Below are 14,077 nucleotides of genomic sequence, written 5' to 3'. Positions count from 1 at the left end.
TGGGGATGTGCCGTTAAGAACAACAAAGGACCACAGAACTCTGTCTAAAAAGGCAAATGAATGAGGCCTCTCCCTCCCCCTACAGATAAAGCCACACAGCTAAGAGAGGGTTAGCAGTTATGTGAGCAAGAAGCTAAGCAACAGACAGAGCCATGGCTATTGTCTGTTTGAATCCAGGGCTGCACATATGGGAAAAGCAAGACCCTCATGGAGTTTTAATGTTGTGAACCACTCCATTGTAGGCTCAGGTTATATGTGTAAATAAGCCATATATCATAAAAACACCACAGTCTCCACTGTGTCACCTTCCAAAAGGAAACACAGAGCCTGGGTAAGTGTGCCTGGAAACAGTGGCATAGCGTGGGTTGTCAGCACCCGGGGCAAGGCAAGTAATTTGCGCCCCCTAACCCGTGGATTTGCGCCCCCTAACCCCCAGATGTTGCACCCGGTGCGGCCGGCCCCCCTGCACCCCCCACGCTACGCCACTGCCTGGAAACCCTGGAACATCGCACCACTTGGCGATTGAGTGGCAGGCAACAATATTATACAGTGTGGTTCTATATGACTGTATACTCAGAAGTAGGTCTTACTGTAATCCAGGGTGCTTGTTCCTAGGTATCAGTGCAAAGGAGTACAACATTGGAAATATCTAACACTGCAATCCTATGCACATTTATCTGAAAGTATACTGCACTGAATTCAGTAGGACTTACTTCTGAGTAAAACTGCAATGCAAGGTTGCTGATATTATCTAATTGCACAAGCAGCCAGCAATCCACAAGCCAATGGCTCTGAGTCAAAGCATTTAAAAAATCAATATCCTTTAAAAATTTACCACATGGGAGACAGTCATAATCACATTCATTCTCTTGGATGGTAGCTTTACTCATCATTACTTGCTTACCCATCTGTAATATGGGACTTCATTCTGAGACAAAACTAAGCTCAGTGCAAACTAGAGAGGTTTCTATAAACTCACAGCCTTCTGGTTCTCAGGCCTGTCTGAAATGGGTGCTCAGTTTCTCAAATCATACAAAGAAATACATTTAACCAAGAGAGATTGAACACTGTACAGTAGTTTGCATCAATGTATTACTATCAATGTGCTGGAGGTTTTTCTGTTATTTTTATTTATTAAAAAGTTTATAAAGAGCCAACTAATTTTTAAAAAATCACAGTGGAATACAATAAAATCTAACAAAATTATAAAATACAGATTGAAAGACCATCAATGAATCAAATTGGTTCAACCCACAGCGCCACCCGTGTCCCTTAATTATCTAAAAATGCTTGGCAAAACATAATGTTTTCAGCAGGCAATGAAATATAAAAATTGTAGGTGCTTGTCTGAATTACCTAGGAGCAGTGTTCCAAAAGGAAGTTTTTCATGTTTGATGTTTCATTGCATCACCATCGCCATCATCATTATTTTGTCGGGAGCCACCCAGAGCGGTTGGGAAACCGAGCCAAATGGGTGGGGTATAAATAATAGATTATTATTATTATTATTATTTACTTTTATTATGATAAAAATGAAAGCCTATTAATAGAATGGGTGCTCAGTTCCTTGCCTACATGGCCCCATACAGTACTAGTTTAGCGCCTCCTTTTACTGTATATGTAACCCAAACAAACTTAGGCATGGGGAGGACAGGCTGGTTCTGGGTCCAAGGAAGCCTCACTGGGAGTGGAGTTATGTAGCACTGGCAACCTGCATTCGGGGTCAGTCACCTGCTATGTGCCCTCTCACCTCTTCTTTCATACCACCTAACAGATGATTGATGTGGTGAGAGTAAAACTTCAAACATTAATAGAGCCAGCTGGCATCTGGGGACTGTGGGGGAGTGATTGGTGGTGGTGGTAGGCTGAGTGGCACTTACTGCAGCAGGGAAGGCAGGGCAGGCATCAAGCCTGTTGTTAGTCGCCCTGAGCCCAGCTTCGGCTGGGGAGGGCGGGATATAAATAAAAAATTATTATTATTATTATTATTAAGCCCCAGTGAACCTTGCCAGGTGTATGGGCCCAACAGTTACCCAAACACACATCAGATCAAAGCCCAGCATCTTGTTTTCCAGTGGCGAACCAGATGGCTCTGGAATTCAATAAAGCTTTATGTCACTTATCTGTTGTTGGAGATATATTATTAATTTGTTTTTGTCTCTGGGATCAGAGTTTGGCAAGGAGAAGTCCCACAGCTGTCTGTCAAACTGCCTCTTTGTTCTGTTTCAGCTGCATGCTGGAAGTTCCTCTGAAATTGACATCCGACTTCAGAGTATAAAGACTCTGTCAAACAACTATGCCAGTTCCTTTTCCAGTGTTGTTTTGAGCAGACCAGTCCTTCAAACTAGTCATAGCCAACGAGATCCATGTGGCTGGGAAAGGGGAAAAACAAAACAAGTTCTTCTTCCGATAAAATGTATGACATGTCTTATTAGAGTTCAAGGACATCGCACTTGTAAGTGTCCTTATAATGTTAGGCTTATGCAGTTACAGGAAATACTTGGCTTTGAGTAATCAGTAATTAAATGTCTGGTGATCTGCTATTGTAGAACATAGTCAGAGCATCTTGCAATGGATTTGGCATTCCTTTCTTGGCCACAAATGCAATTAACAGAGACAAGTTACAGAGAGAAACAGTGTTTTTTTTCTGGTGGTACTCAGAGGGTACACAGTACCAGCACCTTTTTTCTAGAAGCAAAACACTGGAAACACACATGTTGTGTCACCTTAAATATGAAAAGAATTATTATGGAAGGTATGTCCCCCCTATAATACTAGAACCTGGAATCCTCCAATAAAGCTGAATGGTGAGAGATTTAGAGCAAACAAAAGGAACTACTTCTTCACACAACACATAAACAATGGCATTTGTGCCCATAAAATGTGGTAATGGCCTCAGATAGATGGCTTTGAAAAGAGATTAGGCAAATTAAGGGAAGGATATCCATGATGCCCCTCAGGATTAGAGGTGGCATGCAACTGAATACCAGTTACAGAGAAACAACACAGGAGAGGGCAATGCTATCAGGTCCTGTTTGTGGGCTTTCAATTGCACATTGGAGGCGGGGAGGAAAGTGTTTTGCATATGTTCAGAATATCCCCCCCCCCGCTCTCTAGTATTACTTGAGGCGCTCCAGATCTTTAGCTGTGAGATCAGATCCCGCCCCAGGTGCTTGATCGTGAGATGAGGGGAACTTCTTTCTTTAATATGGAAATTGCGGCAAAACCAAACCAGAGGCCTTCTTTTCCTCCGAGGAGGGGGACGTGGTAACCATGGCGATGGGCGGGGCTGCGTTTGTGCGCGATGAAGTCACTGTTTTGGCGCCGCCCTGCGGCAGCCTCAGCTTCTGACTCCCCCGCCCGCGGCTCGTTTCGCCTGCGCAGGCGCGCTCGCGTCACCAACGTCGACTCCTCTCCTCTTCCTTGCTTGAGGCGTCGGGCTTCCGTCGCTACGCACGCGCACTACCGCGCGGCGAAGCCTACGAATGTCCGGCCTCTCGCTTTCCCTTCCTTCGTCCGTCTGTCCCTCCCTCCCTGTGACGCAATCAGCTCGGGAGAGGCGGGGCTTCGTTGGTCAGCTGATCGCGGACGAGGGTTTTGGTGTGGATGGTCCGCGCCGTTGAGAGGGGAGAGAGTCGAAGGAGGTGGAGGAGGAGCCAGTCGCCGCCGCGATGCCCTCGGAAAAGAGCTTCAAGCAACGACGCACTTTCGGTGGGGGAAGGGCCTGTGCGTTAGCCCCTGGGGGGGCAAGAGGGGGCTGTTACTGAGTCGGGGGGGGGGCGTTGGGGAGAGACGCACCACATCAAGTGGGGCGGCCAAGGGAACACCTGCGAGGTGGATTGAGTGGGGGGGGGAGCTTGGTGACTGGAGGGGGGATACTCAGAAGCAGGGAACAGTGAAGAGCTGGGGAGATGGTCCATGAACGTGGCGGCGGGCGCTATGTGGGCTATATGTGTGGCGGTGGGGAGAGGGTAAGTGGGTCTCGCTGGGGCAAGGGAAGAAGAGTTGAGGAAAAGGCAAAACACCCCCTTCCATTGTTGGGGGGGGAATGAGGCTTCCCCCCCCCTTCTTCCCTCACGGAGGTCCTTGAGAAGGTGTTTGGCCTGTTAACGCACTCTCCGTCGGCCATGGGGGGCGGGTTTATAGGTTGGTGGCACAGTCGTACCCCCCCCCTTTAATACAGTAATCACCTTTTTCCCATCTCCTAGTTCTGGATCTTGGGCAGAGTGATTCACCACCCACCATGACTGTTATTCCCCACCCCACCCCCCAAATTGGGAGTGTAAGGAGGACCCCCTTGCATTACTTTCCGCCGCCCCCCCCGAAACCCCTTAAGGATTGAAGGCTAGCCCTGAGGATGACTGTTGGTGGTTGGAGGCCGGGGTTGGAGGGGGCTGAGGTGTTGTGTTTGAGGCGAATGCAGGGCCTGTTGACGGCTCTGCCGGCTTCCGTGGAGCTCAAGAGCCAGAGGAGTAAACAGCCCCCCCCCCGGTGCCAACCTCTTTCCCTGCCTGGCATCGTGCCTGCTCTGCACTCTGCTGTAGCACCCCTTTCCCCTCACCCCCCGCACTTAGAGGGTGGTGGGCCTACCCTTTGTTGATCAGTTGTCAAAACACTGGAGATGGTGCTGTTTATCTTGAGTATATTGTATTTTGAATGTGAGAAGGCCAGATTACCATATATGCTGGATGCTGTAGTGTAGAACTTCTTGTCTGGATGCTGCATGTGTTTGTATTTTCATTCCCAGGCTTTATCTGGGGTGTCTTCCCTTAGCGATGTGGAAGGATTCAGTACTTATGACAGATCCCCTTCCCTATTCTTTCCTGGGTATTGCCTGCACAACTTTAAGCAGTTCAACTGCTTGGATTCCATGGATTTGTTTGTCTCCGATCTGCTGTGTCAGTTTGTTGTTATGTGAGGAAGCAGAGGGTAATGTTGAATCATTGGGCTGCAATTTTCCTAATACTGGTCATGACCAAAACAGAGGGTGACCTCCAGACTGAAGCAGGAAGTTTTGGGAACAACGTTGGGCAATTACCTCCACCTCTCAGGAGTTAGTGACAGATTAAATAACAAATATTGGCTGTAGCAAAGGCTTGTGAATTAGTTAGCCTTCCAGCCAAGTCCACCAAGTTTCAGCTTCGTAATATGATCCAAAAATCCTGATGTAACAAGCCCTAGTTAGGTTCTACTGTAAATGTCCCTTAGTTATTACTATCACTTAAAAAAGAAATACAGAAAGACTCAGGCTGTTGCTTTTGTTGTTACTCTTTTTGTTCTGCTTAAACTGGTTTTCCTGCTTGCATGTTGGATCGGAAAAAGAATTGAGGCTTTGTTTTGCTGCTGTGCCGCTGAAAACGAAAGTAAAGGTCGTTCTAGCTGTTTGTTTTCCTTTGCAAAGGAGTTTTGGACACCAACAGTCCTCTAGGCTGGGGGTGGGGAAACCTAGTGGAAGCTCTTTAGCTTTAAGAATGCAATAACTATAAGATATATTTAAAATGTTTTGATGAAATTAATATTTTATACTTTTAATTTACATAGAGCACTTTTCCTTGAGGGGATAGCCATGTTTTCTCACTAACTTCTAGTCCTTTTAGCAGTAAAAACAAAGAGTCTTGTAGCACCTTAAAACTAACATTTCATTATGACATAAGCTGTGAAGTGGGCTCTAGTCTAGTCTTATGCGATAAGACTCTTTGTTGTGTTTGCTCCTTTCCCATGGCCCTCAGACTGGGTCCTTGGGCTTCCCAAATGCTCTCAGATTTAGAACTACTTCAGCCTTAGCAGATTTGTTGTACTACTCTGTGCCTTTAAACCAACTAAGCTCAACTTTTTTTTTCTTCAACTTAACTTGCCTGCTTTAACTTTTCACTATGAATGGTTATGCTTCTTTATTTTTCAGATGGCATTTTCTCCCCCCCCCCCCGAGTTTGTCTTAAGTTGTCCCCACCCTTCCTGTTAATAAATTGTGCTGCAGAATTTCTACTAGCACACAGGTATGGTGGGGGGGGGGGCATCAGTTAGCAGCTTCATTTGTGGGGCTACAGTCAAAAGTGGGCAAGTACTCCTTTTTCTCTTGTGCCTCCCCCTTTCCACTGTAGCTTCTTCATTCCCTGTATGAATTTTCAGCAGCGCTTGAGTTGCATTCCCACCCTGATCTAGAAAGACTGCCAGTTAACCTTGCTTCTAATGCTATCAGCTTGGGTATACTAATGTGACCGTGGTTTAAGCGCCTCTCATTCTGCTTATGATTTATTTATTTGATTTATATCCTACTCTTCCTAAAACCTGCTGCCTCTGTGTGTGCTTCTCTTCCAGGGCAATGAAACACCAATATAACAGGTTGTTCTGTGTAGATATTATATATCTGACAACACTGCCTCTTCAAGCATTTAAGTACAACTTTCTTTTTCTCCCCTGTAGAACAAAGAGTAGAAGATGTCAGACTTATTCGAGAGCAGCATCCTACAAAGATACCAGTGAGTAGACTTTCAACTCTATTGTCTGTCATTTGGTGAGACTTAAATCAGGGAAATAACCTGGTAGGTAGTGGCAACACCTGCACTTTGGGGACTAGCAGTGAAATCATCCATACTAGAGGCTGCAAAGATATTTGCCCTAGTTAAGATTTTTATTTTCTCCCTCCATTTCATTTTACATAACAGAAGTCAATTGTTTGCTGCTCCCAGGTTTTCCTGATTGTAGTCCTCTTGCCCTGTTTATGCATAACTAGATGGAGAAGGGGCTGAAATTGGGGTGACAGGTGGGGAGGAGGGCATGCTAGCCTTTCACTGCAAACCTGTGCCAGGAATGGAATTAGTTCTCCCCACAAGGCTGGGGTCTTCTCTATTGCAGCTCTTTTTCACAGCTCAATTCAGGTGACTGGGTTTGTTTTAGGAATTTCAATGCTGAGCCTCATTAAAAATGCAAGGTGGCATACAATAAAATGATAGAAATAATAAAATTATAAACCACTGTAGTACAAAGTAGAATTGCATTAAACAAACCCATAGGTATCCAGCAAGAATATGCCTGTGGCTCACCATACTGAAAAGTCCTAAATTATAAGTCCTAACTTTACCATTTTCCTCCAGGTAATCATTGAAAGGTATAAAGGAGAAAAGCAACTTCCCATTCTGGATAAAACAAAGTTTCTGGTCCCAGATCATGTCAACATGAGTGAGCTGATCAAGATTATCAGGTATCTAACCTACCTGCTTTACTGAAAGGTCTCTCATTCAGGACAGTAGCTTGTGCTATATATTAAGGGTTTCCCAAGTGAGTTTTTTTAAAAAGTCAAGTAACAATCATAACAAAGGTCCAGAGTGTTTGACCTATTTGTTGGCAAAGCAAAAAAACCTGGTCTTGCTAAGCCTCCCTCCTTCCTACAGAAAAGCCTGGCAGGGAGTGTGCATGGTTGGGCTCCATTGCCTGAAGGTGCCACAACTTCTCTGAGGTTGAGTGGAGATTGTTTTGTTCAGTGCCACTGCCTGTAGTTGTTCTGTATGCCTCTAGGATGTGGTAGGAGCAGGAAAGAGGCTAGGTGGTTTTTTTGGTGGGGGGAGGGATGCTGTTGGTTCTGTTAGAGCCAAGGCTCTTCAGGTCTGCCTTTGCCATGCAGATGCCAGTTTTCCACCCAACTTGGAAGGTGGCAGAGATCTTCAGCAGACAATTCCTGCCCACCTCTGCAACTTCAAAGTTAGGATGGTTGCTTGATACGGAGCAGTGCCACACTCTGCATGGCAAGCATATTTGCTGATGCTTGATCGTAACAGGAATTACGCTGGCACAGCTTTCCGTCTCTATTGGTAACTCTTCACAGAAAGCGAACTTGATTATATGGGCTCTTTATAATTCTGGAGTGTGGTGCCTGTTACTGAGTAAACTCCTTGCTGTAGCTGGCACTGATGTGCTCTGTAGTCCATTGAAATGGTTAAAATGGGTGGTTAGCATCTAAAAGCAACAACCTAACATGCACATTATCTCTAGCAGTGTTGTCCTTCCTCTTAGGCAACACAGCAGGCCTTAGTGTCTCACTTGAGGCTTTATAAGATCAGTGTAGTTGCAAGTCCATCCCCTCTGATGTTGCTTGGGTGAGGAGGCTGCCTTCAGAAGTGCTCTAATCACACATGCTTTCTGGTATTCATGTGATTCTTGGATGTGGCAAAGGAGGAGACTGTTGCTAAACCTGGAATTTCTAAAGGCAGTTCTTTTTTTGTATTTTGCTTCTGCATTTAAATTTGTTAGCCATGTTCCAAGCGAAGTGTCCATTCAGTTTCCTGTCTTCTAGGCGTCGGCTGCAGCTGAATTCCAATCAAGCTTTCTTCTTACTGGTGAATGGACACAGCATGGTGAGCGTTTCAACACCAATTTCGGAGGTGTATGAAAGTGAAAAGGACGAGGACGGATTCCTGTACATGGTGTATGCCTCTCAGGAAACATTTGGAATGAAATCTGTGTAAACCATCCCCAGTGGCTTGTAGCCTAGGATAGTTTTTACCCCTCCCTCCCACAGGAAAAAACAAAGGGATGTCACCAACCTGCTCACAGTAGTTGTGCTTAGCGGGTGTTCTCACCGTACTGTTTTATTTGTGAATATTGAACAGATGAGTGCCAGTATAGACAAGCAGTGCAGCTTTGTAGACCTGCTATAAAATTTGCACAGGCACATTTGCTTTAAGCCTCTGGAATTTTAAACTATACTGTATGTGTGTGTGTGTTAAGTTGCCAATAAAAGGGATGTTTGCATTAATCATAGAAAATGGGCTAGCATTTAGCAGCAAACTGAAATATTTGCGTGTGACATTTCATAATGTTAAGTCCTGTTTCAGCTCCTGAAAACTGCTTTTTAAGAAAGGGAACAAATAGGAGTAATGGTCTGCTTCTTTTAACTTGTTTTGATAGATCAGTGCATGTGATGAAAGGGGTAGGCATTAATTCATTGGTACTGTTACTTTAGAAGGCAAAACATCAGATTGCTAATTATTGTTATATACCAAACATTACAGCTTTATGCTAGTTTTAGGAAATATATACATAACTGTTGTCAAAGAAAAGCTTCAGTCTACCCAGAGTTTGGTATGCTGTTCTACACCTTGTTAATTTTATTCTAATTAAATCAACCCAAACCCTCAGCAAAGAGGACTTCATTTTGTCAGTCAGAAAGCATTGGGAGGTAGCAGGGTTTTGAGGTTAGCCAATTGCCAAAGTAATACAGTAAACATTGGCAAGCCTCACAGCTGTTGATGTTTCTTTATATTTAGCATATTAACCTCACTACCCAAGTTCTTGATTTTCATTGGAATACATGAAGAACATTTTTGTATTTCCTCGTTGGCAGAAAGCCCTTGTTTCCTTTAGCTGCATTCAAACTATCAAAACTCAAAAAGCATTTCCCTTTGTTTTAGACTGGGCAATATCTAAAGTTGCAAAGAAGTTTGATCACTGCTTCCAGTCAGTTGCATAGGGACTTTTAATTTTGCTGTAAACAGGGTATGTCCTGTGCAAAAGGAAAGTAATTCAGATAGTGTCCTGCTTCCCCATTTGTTATACAGTGAAATGTAGTAAGCTAAGACTTATCCTTGTATATTAATGCGTGTGAATTTAATTATATGTTATAGCAAACAAATTTTTATTATGTGGAGAAAAGAGGCTAAATCTTGACATGCTGTAAAATATCAATATGACATGCAGTTTCTACCTTTGCATGCATCTGTTCAATGCTTGCTTCTAACAAGTTCACTGTGAGCTTTTACTTCACTGTAAAATTTTAAACTCTTCTGTTCAGTTACTATTTCTTCATAAGACAGCCATCCTTACAATGGGCTAATGGCTGCTCTTGTATAAATGTTGATTTTTCTTTTGTTTTTTAAAGTGCTGAAATGGATGATTCCATCTCAACTTGATTAGAAGTTAAGCGCATATATAGGTCCATTTTAAAACGATCTTAATGCTGTATATGAAGAGCAGTAGACAGAATTGAACAAAAGCCTTCAGCCTCCCACAACTTTGGCTCAGATTCCTTTACTGTTGCAGAATAGAACATTGTCACAATAGTAGGAGATTCTGTGGCCATACTAATGACACTTGTGAAGATGCTTGAGCTATGAAAAACAACACTGCCTGCTTTCTGAGTGTGGGCAAGATACTGGATTCCAAATGAGACTGAGAAGTACCTGTATGAGAACATGGGAAAGCTCCTGACGGAAGAAACTGATATCCCAGGCTGCAGTGTGGCTTTTCTGTACCCTTCAGAGCACCTACCTAAAATGGACAACTTGCAGATAATGCTGTTGGATAGCTCTGCAGTACCTGTCTACAGCTGCCACATTTGAGACAATGCATGTTTATGTTAGCCTTTGGTTGAACCTGCTGCGCTTGCAGTAAGTTTTCTTTAGCCTCCCACTGAAAATGGAAAAAAAAATATTAAAAGTGAGGATGTCTGAAAAGACACTACTATAGTCTTTAATTTTTGTTCAGTACATTAAATTTACTCAGATAAAAACATTCTAAAAATGTACAATTTTACCTTTAACAAAGTATAATAAAACATAAAAATTCAAATACCAGAATACTTGACATTTACAATTCAAAATCAAATTAGGTGGATATTAAATATTTACAAAACTTTTAATATTTATATAAAGTTACATGCACATTTGTAATATAATGTAAAAGAAATGGCTCGAAATGGGCAGAGGTGTTTCCTTCATTCCTAATGGAAAGTTATTTCTGAAAAGAAAGATGTTAAGCTGTGCTGCAAGACATAGGCTCTTCCTATGTTTATAAGAAGTTAGTATGCAGAAATAGTTCCAAAGGTAGTTGGAAGAGTAAAAATTGTTTGAATATTTGTTGCTTTCTGAATTACTATTTTAATTCTGCCTTTGGCCATATCTAAGTAAAGCAGCTTAAGAGGCTTATAAGTGTCTATTCAGAAGCAAAACAAAATACCCACCCTTCCCTCCCACCTTAAAATAATTAAGTTGGCCTCAGTTTAGGGCTTTTCCCATAAAAATGGTATTGTACCCATTGAATAACTTGCCTTTTACTTGGGGTGGCTTACATTTGGGTGTCTCTAACAGAATTCTAGGTTGGCATGAAAAAAAGGGTTTGACATAATTAAGAAAGACCCTTCTTTGTTCAGGCATGGACCCGCATACTGCTCGAGAAATTTACCATTAAGTCATGCCTAGTTGAAACCTTAGTTATATGCAAATAGCAATTCTCCAGCAGTTTGCCATGCCAGTTTTTAGGACATAAGTTTGTTTCATACAGACAAGAGCTTTTGATGGTTCTGTTTTATGCTCTCTTCATGACGCAAGTTACATTCTCTGTTACATTCTCTAGTGTAAAGTTTCAGCCAAACTATGATCTATGCAGCTAGTGTCCATTCCTCTTGCACTTGAGTCTTGCTTCAAAGTCCTCTGCCTGTATGAAACAATGGCAGCCACTTTGTGGATGAAATAGAGAACAGCTTTAATAAAATTAAGTCACTATGTAGGCTTCCCTTTGTATGTCTCAGTTTACCTTTAGAAACGAACAAGGCAATTGGCTCTCCAAAGCTTGGTAATTCCACTTGTCCACTAGTTAAGTTAAACAGTTTTGTTTAACAGCCCAACAGCTAGCTGAGACAGCTTTCTTTTTATATGAATGGAAACTATATTTCTGAACATCATACCGCTCATGGGACCATGTTTCTAGAAACTTTCCAATTTAATTGCCTGATAAAGGCTTTCTGTTGATCCTGGAAAGTTTTATGGTGTTGGGTTATTTCTGTTTAAGAACTGATACATTTGGCTTTTGGCACATTTTGGGCCAATGGAAAGGCTCCCAACTTTTAAGAGTAAACAATAACTGACAGATTTAGTACAGAGTGGCATATTTCTGCTGATGTCAATCAGGGTCATTAAGGCAAAGTAAATTGCTCTGTCAGTTCTCATTACCTCTGGTAGTTTTACAAGTTTCCTAATGGTATCCACCTCTGTTAGCCGTCTCAGAAGTTCAGTCATTACACGCATAATTAAATATTGTGGGCTGGATCTAACCCTATATGTAATACTGTTTTGGTAAAGCCAAACTGAGGATATGAAAGTCTAGCACTTCATTGCATAGAAATAACTGAAGTTGGATGTAGGGCTGCTACAAACCATGTGTTTTTACAACTTTGGACTTGGTCTCTATGAAGCTGAGAAATGGCAGGAAGCTCATGCTAAGCTTCTCCCAGAGTTGAATATGCAAAACCCATTGAATGCCTACACCCAAGAGAATACACCAGTTTGTTTTTAAAGGCAACAGGTAAGGATAATAGAGCTTATCTCTGATGATATAGAAAACAATAGTGGAGTACCTGGTTTTCTGTCAATCCTACCATTATTTCCACAAGATCCACTGTTTTACTACCTCATGGATATGCAGTGCAGTGATACAGCCAACCCCACCTCCCTGCACCTTCAACCATACAATACTTTTAAGCAGAAATACTCATTTGCCACCCCCATAGTAACATTGTGCACAGCCACTAAAATGTCCTATGTGGGGCAGTTTAAACTTCAGCCCTATCAATGAAAGAAGATAGCTACAACCAATTCAGCATGAATACAAAAAGGTATGCCTCCTTTTGACCAGGTAGGTCTTCAATGTTTCAGTTCTGAGCTTTGCTGGCTTTAGTGGAAAAGAATTCTAACTAGTTAACATCAAAGCCAATACTCTATGTATTTCAAATAAAGGAGGCAGACTACAAACCCGAGTTGTGGTTAAGATGTACAGCTGTTTCTTACTTTGTGACTTCTATATCCTGTAAGCAAGAGCCCTTGTAGAAAGACTTTTGCTATGCAAAGTAAAGCAACAACTTGCAAACTCTGCTGCAGGAGTCTGTGTTTTAAAACTCGGTTTCAAAGGTAGAGTACTGTTTCCTGTGGCAGAAACTAATATATGGTAAGATTTGAAGTTGTAGAGGAAAAGTATTTTTTTAAAGACCTGTTTGAGCTCAGTCTCTGGCACTAGACCCTTGGAAACGTAAGTTTAATCCATGACTGACAAATAAATGCCGACAAGCATAGCATAACCATTTCTAGAATGAACTGAAACTTCTACCTTTGTTCTTTTGGAAGAGAGGGAGGGTTAAGATTTCTTTATTAGAAGTTCACATAGCCTGCTGGTGCCTATTTCCAACCATTGGAACGTCTCTCGCACTGATCTCAGTCTGCTAAAAGTGCAGATAGAATTATACATTCTTCTGTAGTGCAATCCTTTAAAATCCCAGAGTGTAGTGCCTGATTAGTTTTTGAGAAAAAGTAGACATGTTTACCTAGCCTCAAATGTCAGAGTCCAGCAGGCAAATGGCTACTGTACCGTCAACCTCTAGCTCTCACTCCAGATTACAACATAGCTGCCCGGGAGTTCGAGTTTCCAGCACAGAAGATCAAAGTATGGCAACATTCTTCAGCAAAAGTGCAGGAGTTTGTTTACAACAAAAAAGGGTAGTTGGCCAGTTTCACCTCCCATCTGGAAGGTCCAACATTTAAGATCCATGTTATAATTTTGGCAAATCAGTAAAAATGGGTTTGATAAACCCCTAAGCTTCAGTTTCTTCCTAGTGTAGTGAAGTAGAGCACCTTTGGATTAAAAAAATAATGTTAATAAGCTCAACAAGTGGACTTCTCAGATTCCAATTTGAAATTCTGTAATTACTCCATGGGCTTTTGCCATCACAAAAAATGAAGTCCATGGAGTTACTGTCAATCTGTGGAATCTAAACTTTCAGCTGGTGGAGCATATTTTAACCGAAATGTACCTGCATGGAGAAGAGAAATACAAGTCAGCAAGTGTAAGACTTTTGTGAAGTCTACATTTCACAAGCAATGACACATCACACAGTTAAGCACTATGCTGTTCATAGATAAGGAATGAACATATTAGCAGTAGATGTGAAATAAGGCAAGAGCAGCATGGATACCAGTTTTGAGTGTGAGGAATCTCAAAGCTTACTACGACAAGAAACCAACCCCTTATTACCCCACAAAACTATCTGGGCTCTGCATGCTCACGCCAGAGCAACATTTTACCACTCCTGTACTTT

At 42.4% G+C, this 14,077-nt stretch overlaps 2 protein-coding genes and 1 long non-coding RNA gene across 5 annotated transcripts in view; 1 reads left to right on the top strand and 2 right to left on the bottom strand.

The window, feature by feature from the left end:
• Nucleotides 1–1,104: 1,104 nt before the first annotated feature.
• On the bottom strand, nucleotides 1,105–3,244 carry LOC310685011. Its single transcript, XR_014515019.1, has 2 exons — nucleotides 3,124–3,244; nucleotides 1,105–2,372 (listed from the first exon to the last, which is right to left on the bottom strand). It is a non-coding gene; the product is annotated as an uncharacterized lncRNA (long non-coding RNA).
• A 45-nt stretch (nucleotides 3,245–3,289) lies between these two features.
• MAP1LC3B (microtubule associated protein 1 light chain 3 beta) lies at nucleotides 3,290–10,452 on the top strand. Of its 2 annotated transcripts, XR_014515017.1 has the most exons (5): nucleotides 3,290–3,726; nucleotides 6,424–6,479; nucleotides 7,095–7,201; nucleotides 8,291–8,351; nucleotides 9,875–10,452. XR_014515017.1 is itself a non-coding variant. In XM_083456533.1 (4 exons), the coding sequence occupies exons 1-4, from the start codon at nucleotides 3,672–3,674 to the stop codon at nucleotides 8,460–8,462; spliced, it is 375 nt and encodes a 124-aa protein (XP_083312659.1). In that variant the 5' UTR covers nucleotides 3,463–3,671; the 3' UTR covers nucleotides 8,463–8,752. The 2 variants fall into 2 exon arrangements, 1 of the variants encoding a protein (XP_083312659.1); XM_083456533.1 differs by lacking the exon at nucleotides 9,875–10,452 and having other exon boundaries at nucleotides 3,463–3,711; nucleotides 8,291–8,752.
• ZCCHC14 (zinc finger CCHC-type containing 14) overlaps nucleotides 9,421–14,077 on the bottom strand; it is a 35,982-nt gene continuing 31,325 nt past the window's right edge. For both annotated transcript variants that reach the window (XM_083456455.1, XM_083456456.1), the window contains one exon: nucleotides 9,421–13,792. In XM_083456455.1, the coding sequence (XP_083312581.1) occupies nucleotides 13,737–13,792 (56 nt within the window). In that variant the 3' untranslated portion in view covers nucleotides 9,421–13,736. The remainder of the gene's footprint in view (nucleotides 13,793–14,077) is intronic.

Source organism: Podarcis tiliguerta (genome assembly GCF_965153285.1).
Source record: "Podarcis tiliguerta genome assembly, chromosome: 8".
Classification (NCBI taxonomy): domain Eukaryota; kingdom Metazoa; phylum Chordata; class Lepidosauria; order Squamata; family Lacertidae; genus Podarcis; species Podarcis tiliguerta.
This window is presented reverse-complemented; position numbering and strand designations above follow the sequence as displayed.